This window comes from Peromyscus californicus, unplaced genomic scaffold (assembly GCF_007827085.1).
Source record: "Peromyscus californicus insignis strain IS unplaced genomic scaffold, ASM782708v3 Scaffold_20__1_contigs__length_68692818, whole genome shotgun sequence".
Lineage (NCBI taxonomy): Eukaryota > Metazoa > Chordata > Mammalia > Rodentia > Cricetidae > Peromyscus > Peromyscus californicus.
The window spans coordinates 64,908,336-64,933,278 of NW_026294503.1; the positions used below are offsets into that span (position 1 = coordinate 64,908,336).

Consider the following 24,943-nt stretch of genomic DNA (forward strand, 5'->3'; position numbering starts at 1 on the left):
ACTACTACTACTTCTTCTTCTTCTTCTTCTTCTTCTTCTTCTTCTTCTTCTTCTTCTTCTTCTTCTTCTTCTTCTTCTTCTTCTTCTTCTTTTTCCTTCTCCTTCTCCTTCTCCTTCTCCTTCTCCTTCTCCTTCTCCTTCTCCTTCTTCTTCTTCTTTTGTAAAGAAATTTTGTTCATTTTACATACCAACCACCCATTCCCCTCAGCATTTCTTTTGATAGCTAGGTGCTGCCTTAATCATAATTACTAAAAACATTTTTTATTTTTAATTTCCCTTTATAATCAAAATCTGTTTCTGTAAGTCTGTTCTTTATAAAGCCAATTGCTCAGTTATAAATACCATGAAGTTTTGTCTCTCTCATGTCAGACTAAATGTGGCACAGGGTTTGTGAATATTTGTTGAATGAATAATAGAATAAATAAACATTTTCTTCATTGTCCCACAGCATCTGCAGGGAGCTGGTTCTAGGATCCCTTGTAGTTACCAAATCTGCATCTGCTCAAGGTTCTCCCAGAAAATGCCGTATTCCTTCTGTTTGTGTCTGACTGTAATCTGTACACATCTTGCCATATGTTTTCAATCATCTCTCGCTTACTTCTGATGCTGACCATGATGTGCGTGCTGGCTAAATCGTTGCTGTACCGTGTTGCTTAGAGTCATGGCAGGAGGGAAGAGTCTGCACATATTTGTGCGGACAGCCTCTTCCCCAAAATATTTGCCGTCCAAGTCTAGATGAATCCATGGATGTGGAATGTACAGAAACAGAGGCCCAATGGTACTCTTCCTACAAAAGCTAGTCGATTTAAAAATAACTTATGAACAGATGGGTGTAGAAATAAATTGAGAGAGAAGAGTAGGAATTGATCAATGGCAGCTAATGAAAAGCCATCGTTTGCTCTGATGTATGATGGAGTAGGAAGGTGGGAATGTTATTGTGATTTGTTATTTAGTTGAGAACCTGGCCTATAACCTGAAAGCCCAGAAACCTAACAATAGAAAGAGAGACTGGGGAGCAGCTCAGTGGACAGAGTGCTTGGCATTCAAGCTTCAGGGCAGGAGTTTAGTTTCCCTCCAGCGTCCACTGAGTCCAGGGACTGTGATGCCGAGATGAGGTCCCCCGAGTCATAGTTTTTGAAATCCAGTCTGTGAGTTCACGGTGAGAGCCCTGTATTGTCAGCACCTTCTTGCCCTGTGGGCAGACCTATATGGGGACCCAAATCCTAAGTGGATGACTGCTTAGTGAGTGTTTATTTTCAGTAGACCAAGACAGTGTGCACATCTTCCAGTAGAATTGCCCGTGCAGATGACCCCATGAAGGAGCTAGGAGCCATTCCATTACACCTCTGTTAGCTTCCTGCCTAAAGATTTCAATTTCCTCCATCTGTGCCCACTCACTTTTAGTCCTTCATTTTGCTGAACAGAGTTAGTTATCTGTCCAGGTAGAAGTGCTCTGGATCCCAAATGCTCCTCCCCTTTCTGAAACTGGGGACGAGGCACTGTGAGTGGTGCGTGCTGAGTCCATACAGGGAGGGTGCAGTGTCTGTGGAAGTTTTAGAGTATGGGGGAGGTGGCTCAGCAGTTAAGTGGCCGCTCTTTCATAGGACCCAGGTTCGATTCCCAGCACCCACATGACAGCTCACAGTGCTCTGTAACTCCAGTGCCAGGGTATCCAACACCCTCTTCTGGCCTCTGTGGGCGCTGAATGGACATGGTGTACAAACATACAAGCAGGCAAAACACCTCTACACACACAAAAATTAATTTTAAAGAGAAGAAAAGTTGACAAAGCAGTAACACTGAGAGAAAGTGGGCCCGCTTCTTCCTACCACCTTGTGGAGCAGTTCTGACTGACGGTGGCACAGTGCTGCCCCTGCAGAGGCTGACAGCTGTGCTGCCCAAGCACCTCTGCAGGCGCCTCCCTCCCAGCCGGTTCTTCTGGAGCCCTTCATCATGCACACTGCTGTCCTGTTAAAAAGCAGCCCTGCTGGCCGGGCAGTGGTGGCACACGCCTTTAATCCCAGCACTTGGGAGGCAGAGCCAGGCGGATCTCTGTGAGTTCGAGGCCAGCCTGGTCTCCAAAGCGAGATCCAGGAAAGGCGCAAAGCTGCACAGAGAAACCCTGTCTTGAAAAACCAAAAAAAAAAGGCAGCAGCCGCCTTCCCTTTGCACTAGCCACACCCACCTCCCCCCCTCTGCCCTCAGGGCACTCCTCAGCCCACACCAGCACCTGAAGCTCCCACCACCAAACTGATTAGTGTTCGCACTCACTTCTCAGTCTCTCTCTCCTCTCCTCTCCTGAGTCTCTCTGTGTAGCTCTGTAGACAGGCTAGCCTGGAACTCAGAGAGATCCACCTGTGTCTGGAGCTCTGGGACTGAAGGTGTGCCTGCAGTCTTCTAAACTCTTCTTTTTTTTTTTTTTTTGGTTTTTCGAGACAGGGTTTCTCTGTGTAGCTTTGTGCCTCTCCTGGGACTCACTTGGTAGCCCAGGCTGGCCTCGAACTCACGGAGATCCGCCTGACTCTGCCTCCCGAGTGCTGGGATTAAAGGCGTGCGCCACCACCACCCGGCTCTAAACTCTTCTTGTTGACAGTCTAGACTCACCTAGAAAGAAGGTCTCGAGGGATTGTCTAGATCAGGCTGGCCTGTGGGCATGTCTGTGGAGGATTGACTACTTAAAAATACTAATTTCTTGTTGCTCCTCATTGATATTCTTGCTAACTTAATCTTGCATTAAATATTGTTTTTTCCCTCCTTTTTGAGACAAGGTCTCTCTGGGTAGCTCTGGCTGTTCTGGAACTTGATATGTAGACCAAGCTGGCCTAAACTCACAGGATGCCTCTGCCTCCCCAGTGCTGGGATTAAAGTTGTATACCGTCACAGCTGGCAAACGTTGGATACTTACAATAAGGCCCCACACCTTAACTTCTTCCAGTCAGTAGGTTGGAGGTACATAAATTGCAGGCCCAGTCTGGATTTCTGATTTAATAGGTTTAGGATGGAATCTGAAAGTTTGCATTAGATTTCCAGCTAATGCTTAGGTTGCTGGTCCAGCAACCAGATTTTGAGAACAATGGACTCTTACTGTGGCTTCATCATTGGAATACTGGCAACTCCTACATGCAGATCTACAACCCAGAGCCTTCCAGTAGCCCTGGTCCATAGACCCAACTGTGTACTCTTGTGTTCCTCTTCCTCCTCTTTTTGAGACTGGAATTCACTATGTAGACCAGGCCAGCCTCGAACTCATAGAGATTCCCCTGCCTCTGTCTCTTTATATATATAATCCACTTAAAGTCACTTCTATTTCAACTTTTTCAAATTAATTAAATTGATGACTTCCGAATATTACCCTTACAATACCACCAATTCAACCCCCCCCCCCCACACACATACACTGGTTTTGTTAATTTGACAAATTGTCTGCATCAGGTTGGCCGTGTGGGCAAGTCTGTGGGGATTATCTTGATTGTGTTCATTGATGAGGGAGGAGCCAACCCCTGTGGACGACACCATTCCTTGTGTTTGGTCCTGGCTATACAAGGGTAGGAAACTTGAGCTAAATGTTAGACACTTTCATGCGTTCATTCTCTCTCTGCTGTTGACTGTGGACGTGATTAGCTATCTCACATTCCTTCCTTCATTTCCTTCCCCACAATGATGGACTATACCCTGGAGCTGTGAGCTTCAATAACCTGCTCTCTGAGCTTGTCAGGGTGTTGTATCACAGGACAGACAGACAACAAATCTAGGTCCCCCTTCCCTCAAGTCCCGAGTACAACAGCGTCCAGCAGCTCATCCTTAGAAGCTTCACCTAGGGTTGTCAGGATGGCCCAGGGAGCAGAGGTGCTTACCCTCAGGGCTGGCAACCTGAGTTTGAGTCCCTGCACCCAAATCCTGGAAGAAGAAAACTGGTTCTTGCATGTTGTCCTCCGGCCTCCATCTCCACCTTAAGTTACCACGTCATCGGTTTCCAGTTTCCTTGTGAGCCAATTGGTATGCTTACTTTTTCTAGGAAACTACTTGTATTTAAGTTTTCAGATTTATTGCGCTATCACAGCATTCTCTGAAGTCTCTGCTTGTCTGTCTGTCTGTCTGTCTGTCTTGTTGCCATTGTCACCCCCACCGGTCTTCCCCTGTGTTTGTCTCTTTAAAGAACTCGCTTATTTTCTGGTTTATTGTTTGCAGGTTCCTTTTGTAATTTTTTTGTTTATGTTAAGTTGGTTCATGAACTTTGACAGAATTTCCTGGGTTGTACACCCGGATTGTCTGCCTTATTTCCTAAGGTAAGTGGTTCTTAACTTCACTGTGCTCAGAGAACATGCCTGTACCAAGGGAAGCTGCAAAGACGTGCCTAGAACTCCGTCGCTCTCTAACTCGTGTTGGTGTTCAGTGCTGTGATGGCCCCTTGGCTCACACGCCGTATTGTGTGCAGGTCTGGTTTTCGCTCTCCTCTGTCCACTGGACTGTCAGTGTTGGCAGGAAGTGTGTTCAGGGACCTGCGTCTCGTGGCACATGTGAGGAAGCACCAGTCACTTTGGCAGCATCACTTCGCTGTCATTCCGTCAAGCTTTGATTTTCTGTCTTTAAAAGCTGTTACTGTCTTCTAGGGCTCGGAGGGAGCTCCTGTTAGAGCACTTCCCTGCCTCAGCAAGACCTAACGAAGGGAGTTTGAAAATACATACAAACTTAATTTTTAAGTATCTTAATTTTCCTCATCTAAGAACTTTAGAGTACTTTGGTGTTGGTTACCACCAACTCCCATCTTACATTTTAGTATCTGCTGTTACCATTTTGTGAACTTACTGATCTTTATTCACTGGTCCTTTCAGTACTTACCCTCTCGGATCAACTTTCTTCTTGGGTACATTGTTAGCATCGGGTGCTCGGTAAGGAAAGTGCTAGTACTTTCTCTCAGTTTCTGTGTGTCCTCCTTTGTTCTTGAATCTGTCTTTCTCAGAAGGAATAGGTTGAGAGTTGGACGGACTATGTAATATAAATTCTGTATCAAAAGAAGACATTACCTCTTTGTGAATTTTACCCCATAGAGCTGTAGATTTTGAAAATGACATATTAGCACTAAAGTGGCATTGTAAGGATCTTGGTAGGCGCCTCCTCCTCCTTCCAAATGTGTCCACTTCTCCCAGACTCTTTTTTTGCCTCCCCTTTACTCCTAGAAGATGCTGCTGCTGCTGCTTTTGTTGTTGCTGTTAAATTTATTTTTTCTATGTTTATGTGAGTTTTGCCTGTGTTTATATGTCTGTGCATATAAACTGGAAGTTGGAAGTTACAGATGGTTGTGAGCTGGCTTTTGGGTGCTGGGAATCAAACCCAGCACAAATCAAACCAAATCTGAGAGAGTAGCCAGTGCTCTTAACCACTGAGCCGTCTCTCCATGCCAAGAGGCTTCTTATGAAGGTGACTGCTTCAGTGCAAGTGGAAACAACGTCTGCCACTAATACCTTTTAGAATAAGAAGTTAATACTGCAACATCGTATTGTGAGAACTTCCATGCATGTACTCATTACCTGAGTTCAGTTCCCAGGCTCTCATCCACCCTTTCTACACACTTTACCAGCAAGTTACACCCCTAGTCGTGTGTGTGTGTGTGTGTGCGTGTGTGTGGTGTGCGTGTGCGTGTGTCTTTTCTCAAATGCTACATGATCTTTAAAATTGGAAAATTCAGCAGTCTAAATATAGCAGATAACAGAAGACTAAAGAACATGTTCAGAAGATAAGTCATGGAAATCAAGTGCTGACAATTTGGGTTAATTTGATTTACTTCAGTAGCATCTTGGGGATAAATTTGTACAGTCACTATATGGCAGGAAGGTGACCTGTCCAAATTATCCTGGAAAATCACTTTTAAACCCCAACATTCAAGCTAACTGCTGCTCCTTTAAATAAAACCCAAACTCTCCCTGATATTAAGTGTCATGCTTTCTTTAAAGAGGCGGCTACATCTTGATGAAGATTACAGTGTCATTTAAGGAATAAAACCCAAACTACCATATATTGAATGTCAGGGTGTCTGAAAGAGGCAGACCCATCTTGATGAAGAGTCCTGAACACTTTCACTTTCAACAGCGTAAGAAATGAGGGCATGGTCCCTGGTAGCTCTCAGCTCCTACCCAGAGAGAGCCGTGTGCTCTGGCCACCAGTGGCTTACTGAGCCATGCTGAAAAGTATCTGAAGTCCAGAACAAAGCTTCCCTCGTGCCTCAGTTAGCACACTTCCAGGAGGGACCAGCAGCTTAACTCTCCTTCTGACATGGCCCAAAGAACTGATTTTTCAAACTGCATGTATTCTGACTCCTCTAAATCGTTCTCTCTTGGCCAAGTGTGACTGTCTTTGGAGTGACAAGAAAATGGGAGGTTTGGTGTGGGACACTTCACTCTGCCCATCCTGTCTCTCATCTTTGAGCTCTACACAGATATCTAATAGTTCAGATAGATAGCTTTAAGAGAAAAGAGTTGATTTTAAATACACAGGTGTTGCTGACAGACCAACAGCACATGTTTATTGAGGAATGGCAGTGTTCTAAGAGCTGTTGGGACACCATGGTGGCAGCGCTGGACAAAGCCAACCTGTGTGGCCCGCCTTCGTGAGTCTCTGTTGCTTCTGCCTAGAGCCCACCGACTTGCTGTGGCTTGTACTCTCACTCTCCACAGGAGTTTGCTGAATGACAGAAGTTCTAGACAGTCCATTTCCCTTGTCTGGATTGCATTCTTCTAGACGTAATTTATTGTTACTATTTGTATATGAGTGGATGCATATTCCTCAGCACACATATGGAGGTCAGAGGTCAGCTTCATGGAGTTGGTTCTCTCCTTCTGCCTTTATATGGGTTTCAAAGCCCAAACCCAGGTCACCAGGTCTACATAGCAGATAGACACCTTTACCACGGAGCCATCTCTCCAGGTCTATACAGTAGATAGACAGACACCTTTACCATGGAGCCGTCTCTCCAGGTCTGTACAGCAGATAGACAGACACCTTTACCATGGAGCCGTCTCTCCAGGTCTATACAGCAGATAGACAGACACCTTTAACACGGAGCCATCTCTCCAGGTCTATACAGCAGATAGACAGACACCTTTACCACGGAGCCGTCTCTCCAGGTCTGTACAGCAGATAGATAGACACCTTTACCGTCTCTCCAGCTCCCGAGCTGCATTTTAAGGAAGTTCGCTGTGCTGTCCTTAGCTTGTTGGTCTCTTTGTGTCTGATTGAACTTCTGGCTCTGAAGGTCTCTCAGGAACACTCTTACTGCTTTTGTGCCTCACATTGAGTACATGTACAGATATCGGCAGAGCTGAACAGAAAGCGTTTCCTCAGCAAAAATTGTTGGATCAGAATCAGTGGTTGTTCTATACACTGGAGGGATCTTTTCTAGATCTCCTGGCAGCTTGTCTCCATGCTTAGTGACCTTGTCATTCAGATCTGCTGACACTGTCCAGAGTGTGCTCACTCTCACCTGAGTCTGGAGCACTTCGGTTTTCAGTTAATTTTTCTGGTCACTTGTTGGCACAGGGTCTTGCTGTGTCCCAGGCTTGTCTCCCACTCACCGTCCTCCTTCAGTCCTGAGTGCTGAATGCCCTCCTTCCTCCTCCTTTTCTCCATGATAATGCTAAGGGTGAAACTGAAGTCATGGGACATGCCACACAAGTGCCCTGTACTGAGATGCATACCCATCAAGTTTTATTTTAAATGAAATTAACGTATCTCTTTTAAATAGTTGGATATTACAGGCTTCCAGCAAGATGCACAGTGCCCCGCCTCTTCTTCTGTAGGGACAAATGTCTTTCAGTCTTTTTTATTGTTTTTGATAATTACTCTGTATTCTAAATAGTTGTTGTTATTGTTGTTTTACTTTTCCTCAACTTTAAACAACTTGAAGTATTATTTATTCATTTCCTTCTGTAAAAGATTAGTTTCAGTCTGGTGATACAAACCTGGAATTCCAGATACCCAGGAGGCTGAGGCAGGAGGATTACAAGTTCAAGGTCTATACAGTACATAGTTGGGCAGTTTACCAAGACCCTGTTTCAAAAATAAAGTGTTAAAAAAAAACAAAAACAAAAACCGTGAGCTAGAGATACAGCTCAGTGATAGAGCCAAGCCAAGGTCAGTCTTCTGTGCAGGGAAACAAAGATCGTGTCTGTCCCCTTCCCTCTCTGACCACAGACTTACCACACCCCTTCCCTTCCCGTAGACATCTCCCTCTACACATACCCTAGGCTATGCTTAGTGTTAGGGAGGGGCGTGTGTGCGTGTGTGCGTGTGTGTGTGTGTGTGCGCGCGTGCGTGCGTGCGTGTGTTAGCGAGGTGTTTGTAAATAATGTAGCCAGCACAGCTAAGCGTGTGGTTTACTGTGATTACATGCCCCTTCTTAGACAACTTTTTGCTTTTGTTCAGGTTAATACATCAGTCCTGTTTGTATTTTTTGTAGTCAGCTCTTGTCTGCTCTTTCTGTCTTCTGAACTAGGTTGATCCCTTGTCCTGTAGTAGGCATTTTGGAAAGGAGTGGGCATAAATGGGAGTGTTCGTTCTGCCGTGTTGTATCTGAATTCTTCATCCCAACATTTTTTCTTTCTTTTAAAAACGCATTTAATTTTTAGTGTGTGTGTGTGTGTGTGTGTGTGTGTGTGTCCGTCCAGAAAGGCGAGAAAAAGAAATCAGGTCCCCTAGAACTGGAGTCACAGTCAGTGGTAAAACCACTAGACATGGTTGTTGGGAATCAAACTTAGGTCAGAGGTCAAGTGCAGCACCGGACTCTTAACCACTAAGTCATCTCCAGCCTCTCACCCCAGCACTTCCGTTAGGATTGTTCTAGCTTTTCACAAAGATACTTGTATTGATTTAAAAGATCTCAGAGCTGGGGATATTTTGGCACATGCCTGTAACCCCAACATGGGAGGTAAAGGCAGGTAGACCAGGAGTTTGAGGTGGTCATCATCCACATAGTGAGTGAGAGGTCCTTACAGCAGAAGACATGGTCTCCTCGCTTAGTTCCTCAGCTTAGCTGTTCACCAGCAAGCTGACAGCCTCCCTCAGGCCTGAGAAGAGCTGTCTGCTGCCTCCTTGCTTTGGCAGCTCATTGCTGTTTAAAATGGCCCCTGAGACCAAGTCTAGCCTGGTGAAACAGCCTTGTTATTCCTACCTGAGAGCTTGAGGCAGGAGGATGGTGAATTGAAAGCCTCCTTGGGCATTAGCGTAACTTCAAGATCAGCCTGGGCAACTTAAGGCAGCTTTGCCTTGAAATAAAAGGGTGTGGGTTAGTAGTAGAGTGCTTGCTTGCTTCATATGTATGGGGCCGTAAGTTCAGTTCCCAGCACTGTCAAAGTTAATCAATTAGAAACTGCTCTTGAAGTCCTCCTGTGGTTCCTTCCCGCGGATCCCAGACCTTTTGTGTTCAAGTGTCTCCATAGCTGCTTTGGACGGCTTTGGACGAGGGCTTCCTCTGCTGTTCTGTGCTGATGTTGTTTCCGACCGCTAGGTATTTGTTTTTCCTTCATTTGATTTCTTCTCCTGTCAACTCCATTTCATTGTGTCTGTGTCCTAGTCCCCCCCTCCCCCCCTTGAGACAGGGTCTCACTAGATAGCTGTGGCTGGCCTGGAACTCACTGTGTGGATCAGACTGAGCTCACTTTTTACACACTCCTCGGCCTGTAGATCAACACACACACACACACACACACACACACACACACACACACACACCCCACCTTCTTAGGGATAAGACATAATTGTGAATGTGGTTGTGCGATGATGTTCTCTAACATATACCAGTAAGAAGTCATAGGAGCAAAGTTCTTTGTCCAGCTTGGGTGGGTTCTGTTGGGTGGTTGGGGTGTTGAGTTGCTCTCGAGTGCCCCGTCCACAGGCTGTTGTGCTCTGGCTCTCCATCCTTTCATCACAGGTCTTCTACATTCCATCCTGCCTCAAGGCTGTGTTAAAGGAACAAAGGAAAAGCTTGTGGTTTAGCCCCCACCGCCCCAGACGAGTCTGGAATACTATTTTCCTCAACAGTTTCTTGTAAGAATAGGAAAGCAGAATCACTGTTTATTTTTTATAAAACATGTAACTTTGTATATATTGGTAGATTGGAGTATATGTGAAACACACACATGCATGCACACACGCACGCACGCACACGTGTGTGTGAATGGGTGCCCACATAAGATCAGAGGACAGCCTTGGGTGTCCCCTTCCACCTCCAGACAGGATCTGATCTCCCTTTGCTGTCTTTTTGCCACCGCTCCCACCGAGCTAGCTGGCCCACGGTGTCTAAGGACCCCACCCGGCACCCTCCACTGCCCATCTCTCTGTAGGACTGCACTGGGATCATCCACAGGAGCTTCACTCGTTGACACACCCCAGCCCCGCTAAGCAGGAGTTTTAGTCATGACCTTCCATCAATGTTCTGATCTTTAAATGCTACCCACTGTCATCGGTAGATGTGAGGAGACCAGTGAGATCAAATTGTTAGGAGCCTTGGTGTAAGCGACCCAAGCCAGTCACTTCAGGAGCACAGGAGGGGAGCCGCTCCCACCACAGACTCTGACCGTTGAGGGCACGGGAAGGCTGTTACAGGGACAGGGTGCCAAAGATCAAAACAAGCACTGTGTGAGAGTTCCTAACAGAGTCCTGGAGAAACCCAGAGGGGCCAGTTGACTCCAGTTACTGGACAGGAGCAATGTTTTGGAGTGTGGTTAAGTAGGCCCGTGTGTGCCTCTGAGAGGTGAGAGCTACCTGCTGTGGAATCATTCTGTCTATCTCATTTTGTTTTAGAAGCTCCTTTGCAGGGAAGGCTTCCTGTATCAGGGAGAGACTGCAGCTTCAGGTCCAGCCCCAGGCCTGTGCTCTTTGTGTGGGTGTGGGTAGGTTGGGAGTTGCCATGGCTGGGGCACATGTCATTGTATCTGCCCCATATATCTTATCAGAAGGAAGTCCAGACCCTTCCTCTTGGGGCTTCTTTTCCCCTGAATTGTCCAGGAGCCCCGGGGACTTGGATAGCAGTAGAAGCGGTCCAGCCTCCGCATCCGAAAGAGGGACTTGGACAGCAGTAGAAGCGGTCCAGCCTCCGCATCCGAAAGAGGGACTTGAACAGCAGTAGAAGCGGTCCAGCCTCCGCATCCGAAAGCGAAGAGCCTCACTGGGTGTTACTGAAAGCCAGTCTGATTGTGCGGTCCATGATGCATCCTGAAGGTGGAGCCCATTCCTCTTGACTGACATGCTCCTCTTGAATTCCCAGGCTGGAGTTCCCAGAAGGGTCCCCTTAGTCTCTGGCACAGCCTCTTTCCTGGTGTCCTGTGGCCCAGAACATCTGTGGGTCGGGGTCAGTCCAGACACTAACTCTCTGTAGAAGGACTGCTGATCCCCTTCCTTCCCAGAATCCACCTGCTTCCCAGGCTTGGAACCCACCATCACAGGCTTTTCCCCAGATGGAAGGATCTCAGCCAGTGCCAGTGCCTTAGCTCCTCTGCACCTTCATCCATCCTTGAACAGGGTGAGAAAGAGGGCAGTGGCCCTCGTAAGGCTTGGGTGACAGTTGTTGTTCCGAAGGCAGCTCTGTATGGACCTCCTGCTTTGCTAACACATCTGCCAGATGCTGTTTCTGTGGGATACAGTGCTGCGTGTTAAGGAGCCTGTGACGCCTGCACTTGGAAGGCTGAGACGGGACCCTGAGTTGGAGGGCTGTGTAGTGACCAAGGCTAGCCTCTTCTGTGTATAGCCTCGATCTTGTCTCGTACGGAGGAGGCGGAGATGAGGGAAGGAGAAGGAGAGAAGAGGAAGTTGAAGAGTTGCACTGTTAACTTCGCTGTTCCCCGTCATTCCCGTTTGAACCTTTCACGGCACCAGTGGACTTCGGTGGACTTCGAGCAGCCGGCCTGAGCCTGCCTTCCTTTCCCAGAGCGTTTCGTTTCCTGTGCAGAGCTGTGCTGGCTCCGCCAGGCTCCCTTGTCCCTCCCTGGCTGCCGCAAACGTCACACTGGGGAATGAGGTGACTTTCCCTTCTCTGTGCCCAGCCGGGTCCTGCCTCAGTACCCCTTTAATTGTCACACGTCTTTCCGGAAACTCATGCAAGTGTAATTCCCTGTTCTGTGGACCCAGAGAGCTTTATAGCTCACACCACAATGTGAAGACTCGAGGTGGGGTTGTGGGGGTGGGAGGGAGGTCAGTGAGGGTAAGAGGAGACAGTAGCCAGAATACATGCATTGTGTACATGTATGAAGTTAATAGGAAATATGCCAGTTGAAAACATGAAACATTAATGATCATTAGCTGGCGCTCCTGTATGGACACTAGCACCACAAGACTGGAGAGCACGTCCACTCTAATCACCTTTAAAAATGCAAGTGTTTGATTCCATGGTTCCTCAGAGCTCTCTTGTTTCACTCTATTACTCCTATACACATGACTCTCTCCAAAATCATAGGCCAAGCCAGAGGGTAAGAACCGAATTGGCTTTCCCCAGTTTTCCTGGGTGGGAAAGCTGTGTACTGTTTTCCACCAGTAAATATACCTGTTCCTTTATGACCTGTCATTGCCACTATGTTCAAGCAGCAGACAGGAGACACACCACCTTTCTGAAAAGAGTAATAAGTTATATACATGTTGATTGTTGAAAAGGAATGTTTTGAAGAATTTAAAACCTATTTAAAAACAACAGCAACAACACAAACAAACCCATAACCAAACCTACCATCACCTTTAAACGTGTTGGTGACCCCTAGTGGCTGCTCCGCATAGCTGACTGTGACTGAAGGGCTGAAGCATAGTCCTGTTGTGATTTCTGTTGAGTTCACACTGGGATTGGAGACTTCACTGTGAGGCTGAGGCTTCTGTCCCAGCTCTTATATAGACTTAATGCCTTTCAGAGTACTTTGACTTTATGGATACCTTTATTTCTATAAACTAAACAGTGAAAGGGTAAAGAATTCTGGTGTATCTCATCAGTGCTTCATTCCATTACACAGGGGACTTGTAAGTCTCATCTAATCCTTATATATAAAGTGATATTTTTCAGACTGAAGGGTCTGAATTTTTTCATTTTAATTCATAGATTATCTGATTATGTTGCAACATATACTGAATCCCCCCTTTGCTTTTAACTTTTCCTTACCATGGCAGTAAAGTTACACACTTATCCCAAACATGGAAACTTGTGTTGTAGCTCCCCAAGTAATTTCTGAGATCTGACTGGACAGGGATGATTCACCTTTGGTCAACATCTTACCTGCACATCAGTGGCTTGTAGAGTGTTAGATAATGGTCTCTGCCCTCCTGTGCCCTCAGTGTCCTCCTGTGCCCTCAGAAACCTCCATCCTTGATGAGGCCTGGAGTGTATTGTTTCCAGTTTCATCCATAAACCAGTGCGTTTGCAAGTAGGGTGTACTAACCCTCCAGCATCTCTGCAACCTACCCAGGACACTGTGCTACCCTCTGTCTCTGAAGTACACACTGATCTGCCAGTTCCCGGAAAGATAACTAAGCTTAGTGTTGGAGAAGTCTGCTCAAAGAGTCACTTTTTATCTAGGAACATGAAAACTGAATATTGTTTTATTTCAAAAGGTCATAACTTTTAGTTTAAGAGAATCAGTATCACTCCCCCCGCCCCCCTTGGTTTTTCGAGACAGGGTTTCTCTGTGTAGCTTTGGCGCCTTTCCTGGAACTCACTCTGTAGCCCAGGCTGGCCTCGAACTCACAGAGATCCACCTGGCTCTGCCTCCTGAGTGCTGGGATTAAAAGCATGTGCCACCACCGCCCAGCTCTCAGTATCACTTTTATTTTCTTCTTTACACTTAGGTATTCCCTAAATGTTCTGTCTTGAACATCTGGTTTTATGTTCAGCAAAAGCTCTTTAGCGGTACACAGGTATACACAGCTCTCTGGAACCAGCCTGTCTCAAAGCAGTAGCTAGAAGTAAAAGTTCATAGAGAGTGACTGTTCTGTTTCAAGAAGATGAGCCACCGAGCTGTGATGTTCTCCTGGTGGACTCCGCGCTTCTGTGCGACTCTGTTTTTATTTCACAATTTCTTTTTATGTTTACTTGTTCGTTCGTTCATTCATTCATTCAGTGTGTGTGTGTGTGTGTGTGTGTGTGTGTGTGTGTGTGTGTGTGTGTGTGTGTCCCTGAACGTCTGCACTGTGGAGTATGTGGAGGTCAGAGGACAACTTGCAGGAGTCAGTTCTCTCCTCTGCCGTGTGGGTCTTGGGGATTGAGCTCTGGTTGTGAGATTGGGAGACTTGGTTACAGCACTTTTGGCCACAGAGCCATCTTGCTGGCTTTGTTTGTTGTCTTTGCAACAGAGTCTCACTGAGTAACCCAGGATGATCTCAAACTCTGAGTAGTTCTCCTGCCTCAGCCTCCGGAATGCTGAAGTGATGGGTGTGGGCCAACTTGTCTGGCTGTTTTTACATCCTTTGAAGATAGCCTCTTGTCAAGTTGAAGCAGATGTGTTACACAATTGAGCCAAGTTTATTGTCATGGTTTTAGACCCCAGAGAAAACGGGTTGGCTTAGATGAATGGATTTCTGAGGAAACAGAGACAGACGCCACAGAGCTCCCATTACTTGGTTACTTGGTAGAGATCTGTGTGGGCTTTGTTTTGGTGTCCATTCGGCTGTCGCTTGGCTGTGCGTCAGCTGACCCCATTTTCATTAGAAGACTTTCTCTGTGCATATGCCCTTGCTTGACCTGTGATAACCTGTAGCTCATCCTGAGTGGAAACGTGTGCTCGCTCCACGTCGTTCCCAGATGTGTACCTGTCGTGTCTCCGTGGTGGTTTTCATTCTTTAGCTTACATTATCTTTCTCTATTTTTATGTTGAAAAACATAAAGCAGAAGCATGTCTGAGAAAGATAGTAAAAATACTTAAATCTTTGTGTCTCCCCCTTTAAGAATTTACGTTCATTCTTTTTAACATTTAAATTATTAACTATACAATCTGGATTGATTCTTAGAGTAATTTGCTATGTTGTTTGATTAGCAAAATAACCAGTGGTAGATAATAACAATTGTAGTTTTTTATGGCCCCTCCACCCCCTCAAAAAACCTACTTAAATAAACAAAAAAATCTTCCAAACCAATAGGAACATGTTTTGAGGATGAGTGTGCCATCTCAAACCATTTTCCCTGTGCATATTTACAAAGTAGCTCATGTGTGCTAATGTGGTTTCCTTCCTGTATATGTCATCTGACTGTAGAAATAAAAATAGCTCCTTTCTGGTTTTGTTCTCTATTTAAAGTTAGTTGGACTGGACTTCAAGTACTTTCTCTAACAAGTGGCTTTCTGCAGAATCTTTTCTGTGGCCTACAGTGGTGTGGTGTTGTGGGGTTTTGGTTGGTTGGTCGGATGCTTCTCCCTCTTTACCTAACTCCTAAATCCCAAAGCACTGATGCTCCCAGCCTGAGTCATTAATCCCCATCACTTTCCTTTTTAAAGTCCTGGAGATTTCCTTCGCCCTCTTTAGAGCCTTTTGTTTGGGAGGCGGCAGGGCTAGACAAGCCTGGATCTGTGCGCTGGCTCTGCAGCTTCCAGCCAGCCAGCCCTGTCTCTCTTCCTACTAAGGGTGGCGGGGGCCCGACTTTGCAGGCTTATTGTGCAGAATGGAAACTAGGAGGATGTGATTATTGTGGGTCGGTTGGTAACGGCTTTCTGTAAAGGGCCAGATGGTATTTTAGGTTTGAAAGGTGCTTGTCATAGCTACTCACTTCTGCCCAGACGGCATGGACGCAGCCACAGACACTGGACGTGACTGTTCCTGGCTATGTCCCAATACATTTGTTTGTAAAAACAGACTTAAGCCTTTCAACATGATGGCACACTTGTAATCCTAGCACTCAGGAGGATCAGGAGTTCAAGGCCAGCTTCACCTGCATACCAAGTTCCCAGCTGGCTCGGAAGATGTGAGACCCTGTCTCAAGCAAAAGCAAAAGAAACGTAAAATCATGTAGCTTGGTTTGGTGGTACACACTTGTAATCTCAGCACTGAAGAGGCTGAGACAGGAGGGTTCCAGGTTCTAGGCGAGTCTGGGCTACATAAAGACCCTGTCTCAAAATGAAACAAAAATCCAGGAGATGGGCCATAGTCTGTTGACCGTTGTCTAAGACTAATAAAAGTAACAAATGAAGAAGAGACAGAGAGTAAAGTGAATTCTGTGCAGCTCTTACTTGAAGTGGACTGTTGAGAACTGAGGGTGACTTAAAGGCTGGTCTGCAAACTCAGACATTAAAGTCTGTGTCTGACGACATGTTAAAGGGAGTAGAGGGGACAACTGGAGTCAGGGCGGGGAGACCAGAGTGAGCCGGCATGAGGTTCCAGCTCACCTGAACTGGACTGAGGGCTGTCTTGTTATGACCTCCCCAGTGCCGTGTGATGCGACACTCACATCATATGAGACAGGACAGGTTTAAAAGCTCCACCGCTGTCATACTCTGCTCAGTTAACAAACTTAAGTGAAAATTCCAGCAATAGGAGCCGTGAAGAACATCTCTAGATCTATGGACTCATACAGATGGAGAGCATCCTCAAACACATCTCTCCTTGTTCTCTCAAATACAGTATATTAAAAGATACTCTAAGCCGGGCGGTGGTGGCGCACGCCTTTAATCCCAGCACTCGGGAGGCAGAGCCAGGCGGATCTCTGTGAGTTCGAGGCCAGCCTGGACTACCAAGTGAGTTCCAGGAAAGGCGCAAAGCTACACAGAGAAACCCTGTCTCGAAAAACCAAAAAAAAAAAAAAAAAAAAAAAAAAAAAGATACTCTAGACGCGGGGTGTCACTCAGGGGTGAAGCCATCCCTGTCTCCCATGAGGCCTGGGTTGTTCCTCATCACTGCAGAAAACACAAACCAAGTGGTAACAGCCGTGACCTTGTGATTTAGCCGTTTACAGGCCAGTCTTAGGATGCCTTTCACACAGCGTTTATTGTCCGGCTATTCCTTTCCCATCAGACCATGACGGTCACAGCTGTCAGGTAAGTTTTTAGCTTGAGGCCTACCTTAACTGTTAGCCCTTTACTGTAGATGGAGGCTAACTGCCTGCCGCTGCTGCAGGACTGAGCCGAGTGCTCAGAAGACACCACTTCCCCCGTTGCCATTGGGTAACCATCTTCAAACTTCCTTTTAGAAACTGATTCAACAGGACAAAAAGACAGAAACCAGACTCCTGCTCCCACTGCGGCTCAGACTTCCGCTCCTTCCAAGTACCATCGAACTCGATCTGGAGGGGCCAGAGATGAGCGCTACCGATCAGGTGAAAAGGAATTGCAGTAGTTTTCCTGCCTGTAGTGTGAACTGTGTCTCGAGCTGTATGAACTGTGTTCTGAGCAATGTGAACTGTTTGTACCGAGTAATGTGAACTATGTTTCCCAGGCAGTGTGAACTGTGTGTCCTGGGCAGTGTGAACTGTGTGTCCCGGGCAGTGTGAACTGTGTGTCCGGGGCAGTGTGAACTGTGTGTCCTGGGCAGTGTGAACTGTGTGTCCCGGGCAGTGTGAACTGTGTCCTGAGCACGTGAGCTAGGAGGTTGTGTTCCTTCACTCAGTGGTGTGTCCAGCATGTACTGAGTGTCAGCTATAGATTCTCAAGTTTTCTGACCAGACAGCAGCAAATGAGACCATTTCTGCCCTCAAGAAATTTCAGTTTCAGAAAAGGATCCAGACAAGCACAACATCACTGTGAGTAAATAAGTCGAAAGAAGGTGGGAGGGAGTTCAGTCCCGTGGGAGGAGGAGGCCGCTCTTCGGTGCGTGCAGAGTTGCTGAACAGTCCACGGCTCTCAGGCCTGACAAAGCGCAGTGGAACTTCCCAGAGTGAGCTCCAGCTTGACATCCTCTAACCAGAAGGTGCTACAGGCAGGGAGCAGGACAGAGCACTGTGCTCTGCGGGGCAGTGGTGCGCAGAAGAGCAAATCCCAGCACGTCTCTGTGACACCCGTGTGCTGTCTGTCCGCTGTGCAGCACATCCTGCGACTTAGGGAACAGAACTAGGCTGGAAAACTGAACTCTAGATTTTGCCCCCTTTTACCAGCCAAAGTTCCCATGACCTTTTCTCGAATTGAAAAATATCCTCTCGGAAACAGCATTTAAAAGGACATGCTTACAGAGCCCACCAATCCCTTCTGTGAATGGATTTTATTAGACACATATTTTTAAATATGGGATGATGAAGATGAGAGATATTCAGTCACCACCACAAAACTACTTCACATCAGACCAATTTCCCTCGAAACTTACTTGTCCTGAGGAGTCAGGTAATAGGAGAGTCATGGCAGAGAGACAAGAATTAGTCAGGGAAGTGGCACCAGATGGTAGGCCCAAAAGTAGTTCATTTTAGCTGGAACTTAGAGTGCAGGGACCAGCAGGAGTGAAGACAGGCTAGGGGAGGTTTCCAGAGGCCGAATCTTGAGCATTCGTAAGTGTACTAAGAGATTAGCAGAGCGGAAATCTGTTCCGATTTTATTTGTTCTGGCAGCTCACTCCAGTGCACACTGCTGTACACAGCTGTACTCCAGTGCTGAAGAGGTCCTTTGGGGACACGAAGCAAGTAAAGTAGGATTGCTTGTTTGGCTACTGGATTATGATATGGCCCAGACTGCCCTTCGATGCACGAGTCCTCCTTCCTCAGCCTCCCAAGTGCTAGGATTACAGGTGTACACCACCACTCCCAGTTAAACGCAGCTGCATTTAAGGGTGGATCAGAAGGAGGTAACTTACTCTGGAAGCAGTAGAGCATATCCAGACTTCTTTTTTGTTGCCAAGCATCCAACCTGGTTTCCTAGGTACCACTGTCACCTTTGGAGGCCGACTCACAGTCAGTGGTGTGCTCTAACCAGAGAAGAAGGGATTGGGCACTTAGAATTCTCATTTTGAGCCTTCTGGGAGATTTTGATTTCTCCCCTGGTTTATCTTTCTTTCTTGATGTGTTAATGGATTATGATAAAAGACTTAATTTAAGGGACCAAGAAAATTATTTCCTGAATTCTGTGTCCAAAACGATTGTAGATCAAAAAGGCTTTGTGAGCTCACTGGCTGATGTGAAGTTTGTGATGCTCTCTTCCAGAAACCTAGTTGTGATCTCGAGCCCCTGCCATTTTGAACCACTTTTAGAATTCCCCAGCTGATAGGAAGTGTAGTCTGTGAGCCAGGTGTTTGGTAAGTACAAGGACAGTGATAAGACTTCAGTGGTGGTCAGGGTGGTATTTATCTTTCTGGAATTTGTGGGAGGGAGGAAACCAGCCAGAGACAGGCCAGGAGGGAGCAGTAAGTAGGGAAGAAAGGGTGAGTCACAAAAATCATCTCTGCGGCTCAGTGGCTGAGAGTACTTGCTGCTCTGGCAGAGGATCTCGTTTGGGTCTCAGCACTCACATCGAGTGGCTCACAACAGTCTCTAAGTCTAGCTTCAGAGGATCTGATATCATTTACTGGCCTCCAAGGGCACCCACAAGTATGTATGCAAACACACAACACAGAAACAAAAATGAAAATAAAATAAATCCTTTTTTTTTTTTAATCTCTGAAGGGATGGAGAGATGGCTCAGTGGTTAAAAGTACTTGTATCGCTGGTCAGTGGTGGCGCACGCCTTTAATCCCAGCATTTGGGAGGCAGAGCCAGGCGGATCTCTGTGAGTTCGAGGCCAGCCTGGTCTACAGAGTGAGTTCTAGGACAGGCTCCAAAAAACACAGAGAAACCCTGTCTCGAAAAAACAAACAAACAAACAAAAAGAGTACTTGTTGCTCTTCCAGAGGATCCAGTTTCAATCCCCAGCACCCATATGCATCTGTCTGTAACTCCAGTTCCAGGGCATCTAATGCCCTCATCTGGCATCCAGTGGCGTGAGCACATGTATACACACACACACACACACACACACACACACGAGAATGTGGCAAAATACCCATACACATAAAATAAATAATGATATGACTCTTTAAAAAGCACCTCCCTGACATTAAAAAGAAATCTCCAAACATATGAAGAGCTATGAGAATTGCAGCGTTGTCATAAGGGGAACATAAAAGTCAGGTAAGTATAGATAGACAAACACTGTGGCTTTCAGTGTACTGGGACCTGTTCAGTTGAATAGCCACGGAGACTCTCAGCACATTGGAGAATGTAATGGTCTCAGAGTTCTGGCATTCCTGAAATCAGTAGCAACTGCAGAGATGAGGGAAGGGAGCTTCCACCTCTGGATCTCTAGTCATGAGGAGGGCTGTACAAGATGCCACACACAAAGTAGCTCAAGAGCATAAGGGATGTTTAGTAAAACTTGCAATTCAGAGTGAGGTGGTATGTACACAGAAAGGCTTGGTACTTTAATGCTGGTAAGTGCGACTGAAAAAAACTCTTGTTTATCGGCACCTGTGACGTTTCAGTCACAGTTGACTCTAAATAGCCTTTGTGCTTAATGTTTCAGATATAATTGTAAGAGCTTATGTTTTCAGAGTTTGTTTATTTTATGTGTGTGGCTGTTTTGCCTGCGTGTATGTCTGTGTATCATGTGTGTGCCGAGTGTCCATGGAGGTCAGAAGAGGCTGTTGGATCCCCTGGAACTGGAGTTACAGACTTTTGTGAGTCGACATGTGGGTGCTGGAAATGGAACCTGGGTCCCCTGGAAGAGCAGCCAGTGCCCTTATTTGGTGAGCCGTCTCTCCAGCCCCTGCTTTTAGGAGTTAGTTTAGCTCCTGTGACCTGCTATTGGTGCTTAGCCAGAGGACCTTGAATATGCTGCTGATGTAGTTAGTACCTCTTCTTCCTGACTGTTAGGAGTGGTACAGCTTTCTACACAGTGTGGTTTGTTTCCAAGTGTAGAAAACACACAGTTAATGCTTATAGCAGAAAGTGAGTCCATCTAACAACACCTTTGATGTTGATCTTTTGAGAAATTAGCCACCCCTAATAAAACAATAAAATGAGAAAGGACATTCAAGGTGTGTTAGCATCACCCTGTTAAGCTGGAGAACAATCCTCAGCTTCCATGGCTTCTGGCAGAGAAATCCAAAGTCAGCTTTGTCCAGGGACTGAACATCGGAAGTGATTTCCTTATCAGCGATCAAGATGAATCCTGCACCGTTGAACCGTCACAGTCTGTTAGGACGGCTGCTGCGTTCTCATCAGCGGGAAGCTTGGCTAGAATAACTGGTCTGCCTCCTTTGACACAGAGTCTGGGCCAGGGTTTTCCTGCAGGGACAGTAGGGTGGCCCGGTATTCTTGGACCTGATGCTCTGACTCCTACCGTGCGGTTCTTAGTGACACAGATGGTTTAGGCCTCCCAAAGACTTATCAGCAGGGACGATGCCTGTCTTTAGCGCATTGCTCTCACATTTCCTATCACTTGTAGACATACTTGGGGAGATAAAGAACCAGTGAGAGAGCACTGGCTTGCTCCTGTTCTGTCATTGAGAAAGGACTTTATCTCATTGGAAATGCTTTCTTATTTTCCAAGACAGTGGCAAACCGTATTTCTTCTAATACAAGGACCCTTTTTAAAAAACATTTTATTTATTTATTTTTTTATTTTATTTTATTTTATTTTTTTATTTTTTCGAGACAGGGTTTTTCTGTGTAGCTTTGCGCCTTTCCTAGATCTCGCTCTGTAGACTAGGCTGGCCTCGAACTCATAGAGATCCACTTGCCTCTGCCTCCCAAGTGCTGGGATTAAAGGTGTGTGCCACCACCGCCCGGCTTTAAAAACATTTTAATATGTCTATTTTATAAGACAGTGTCAAGATTTCAATAAGATATGGCAATCTGGATTTGAGTAGACTTAGGGAACACTAAAATAGTATGATAGATATAAATGCACGTAAAATTATTTCATTTGAGAACCCAAAGTAAAGTAATTTGGTGCTATGGTTTTAAAAGTAATAGCTGGAACTGGACGTGGTAGTTAGTGTACACCTATAATCCCAGCACGCAGGGGTCTGAACATTAGTTAACGTTCATAGGCACAGAGACATGAGAGGAAAACATACCCTCCTAATGAGCTGGTGGATCTTGCAAAGTTCTTACTTAGTGTTGTCTGTGTTCAGATTGTTTTCATGACATAGAATTGCTAATTTTTTTCTTTTTGGTGGTTCTAGGGATTGAAGTAGGATTGGACTAGGGCCTCACACACTCCAGTCAAGTGCTTGGCCACTGCATGCTCCCCACTGCTCATTTTTCTTATTGTTGACAAAATGACCCATAAAAGCCTCCCTGGGGTGTATTTGCAAGCAGGACAGCAAACTGGCCTATGACAGTCCATGTGAGTCACTCCATGTCTTACTACACACGCTCACCGTTAGTTTGGAGTCTTCCGAGTTTGTGTTGGGGAATGCTGCAATACCTCCCTCTTTCATCTGGATGAGAGCTTCTCTTGTCTTTGTCCAAATCTGTTCTGTTTGTGGAAGGCGGCTGCCGCAGGTGGTCCAGGTCATGTCTTTCTGTATTAATACATTTCATACTACAGAAGGTATGGACTTGAGTTTAGCCAGCAGTAATGGAGCACTTCCTGTGAGCTCTTCCTGTGGTCTGAGCACAGCATGACGTTCTGGGGAAACACAGATGAAAACACACAAATCCTTCACACAGTCCAGGGTACAAAGGCAGCATCTAAAGGAGGGGCGGGGCCGGGCGGGGTGTGCTGCCCAGGGCAGGCTGCATTGCTGGTGCTGTCCATCTAAAGGAGGGGCGGGGTGTGCTGCCCAGGGCAGGCTGCATGCTGGTGTTGTCCATCTAAAGGAGGGGTGGGGCCGGGCAGGGTGTGCTGCCCAGGGCAGGCTGCATGCTGGTGCTGTCCATCTAAAGGAGGGGCGGGGCTGGGCAGGGTGTGCTGCCCAGGGCAGGCTGCATGCTGGTGCTGTCTTAGCCATTCTGAAGGATAAATAGCTTGTTTACTCTGTGTAAAAGAACATGATTTATCAAAGCAGATAATGTGAAATATGGGGTTGAAATTCTATCTTCCCGCCCTACTTAGTACATAGAACTGGGTTGTCAAAGAATTTGCAGGGCCAGAGAACTTACTTTTGAGGTTCGTTTGGAGAAATGAAGAATGGCTTAGAAAACACAGAGAAGGGTGAGGAATAGCCAGAAATCAGCTCTGTCACAGTGACTCATAGTTAGGACGGTTTGTGTGGCGCACACACTATTAAGATAGAGTAGCGAGTTCAGCTGTAGACCAGTGTACTTCTGAGAGTCTTTACTGTGGGATCTGTAGCTGGCATTGCAGATCACCAGGGCACACAGGTACTGTTGAAATACTGGTGTTCACTTCACACAGGTGGAAGACGGTGGAGAGCACACCTGTCTCCCACTTCACCTCTCTGGGTTAGAGATCTGAATGATACAAGGATACACGTACCAAAGGAAACCAGTGGAGTCTTCTTTTTTTTTTTTTTTCCTTTTTGGAGCTGAGGACCAAACCCAGGGCCTTGCGCACCACTGAGCTAAGTCTCCAACCCCCAGTGGATTCTTCTATCACTTGGACTTTATATATAGAAAGACTTTCTGATGCAGTAAAGGCCACATAAAATTGTTTATGGTGGTGGGAAAACAGCAGAAGTTTACCTCTTGGCAGTTTGTATCTAGTATCTCTAACACAGGAAGAGAAATTAAGGGAAGACAAAGCCAGAAGTTGGTGGGGAAAATGGTCCGATGACATGAACGTTTGTTTTACCTCAGCGGCACAGGCACTTGCTGCCAAGCCTGATGACTTAGTTCACTTCTTGGAACTCACATAGCGGAAGAAATGAACGGGCTCTGACCTCTACATGAGCACCTGGCCACCAGTACTGTCTTAGTACTGTGATGAGAGGCCATGACCAAGGGAACTTGTACAAGAAAACATTTATCAGGAGAGCCGGCTGTTTGTTGTTGTTGTTGTTTTAACCAAAACAAAACCTCACACAAAACATGCCAGGTGCAGTGGCACACACCTTTAATCCCAGCACTCAGGAGACAGAGACAGGCGGATCTCTGAGTGAAGGTCCGCCTTGATCTACATTATGAATTCCAGACAACCAGGGCTACATAGTAAGACCCTGTCTCAGAACAGACAAACCAGCCGGGCGGAGGTGGCGCACACCTTTAATCCCAGCACTCGGGAGGAAGAGGCAGGTGGATCTCTGTGAGTTCGAGGCCAGCCTGGGCTACAGAGGGAGTTCCAGGACAGCCAGGACTACAGAGAGAAACCCTGTCTCCGGGGGGAAAAAAAAAGGAGGAGGAGAAGGAGAAGGAGGAGGAGGAGGAGGAAGCAGCACCTCCACCATCACCACATGGATTAATTTAACAGACGCTATCTAACAGAATATTCAAAATTACTGTCATCATTTTAGAATGGCACGTTCTTTTGGTATCCCTGTCAGAATATATAACCTGAATCTAGTTATAAGAATATATCAAAGCTGCCAACATTAGGGGATATTTTCTGAAAATAGGCTATACAACAATGTCACAGTAATACAGGACAGGAAGACTAAGACACTGTCCCAGATTATAAGAGGATAAAGAATCAGGATGACTAAAGGAAACGTGTGTCCAGATCAGGAGAAGCTCGCAGGAAACCATGGCATTATTGGGACAGCTAACTGAACTGAAATGTGGATTGTGAATCCGATGTAGGATGAGTGCATCAGTGTTGAGGTTCCAGATTAAAAAAACAAGATCTCACTGTGTAGCCTTGAGTGGCTTCTACTTCACAGAGATCCACTTGTCCCTGCCTCCTGAGTGCTTGCTAGAGCACACCTGGCTAGATTTCCAGATTTCACAACTCAACAGTGGTTATATAAGAGAAAAATTCTTACTCTAAGGAAGCATTAGTAAGAAGTGCATACTCATTGATTTCACCCCTTTCCTTGGAGTTAATGCTAAGGAAATAATTAGATGTGTCCTAAGTGAAAATTACTCTTATTGTGGACAGTAGTAAGAAAAATATAAACAACTTAATATTTGATATTA

At 46.2% G+C, this 24,943-nt stretch overlaps 1 protein-coding gene across 6 annotated transcripts in view; it reads left to right on the plus strand.

Annotated features, from left to right (window-relative positions):
• Positions 1 to 24,943, plus strand: part of Dip2b (disco interacting protein 2 homolog B) — a 205,921-nt gene that overhangs the window by 86,465 nt on the left and 94,513 nt on the right. For all 6 annotated transcript variants that reach the window (XM_052748954.1, XM_052748955.1, XM_052748959.1 and 3 more), the window contains exon 3: positions 17,138 to 17,263. In XM_052748954.1, the coding sequence (XP_052604914.1) occupies positions 17,138 to 17,263 (126 nt within the window). The remainder of the gene's footprint in view (positions 1 to 17,137; positions 17,264 to 24,943) is intronic.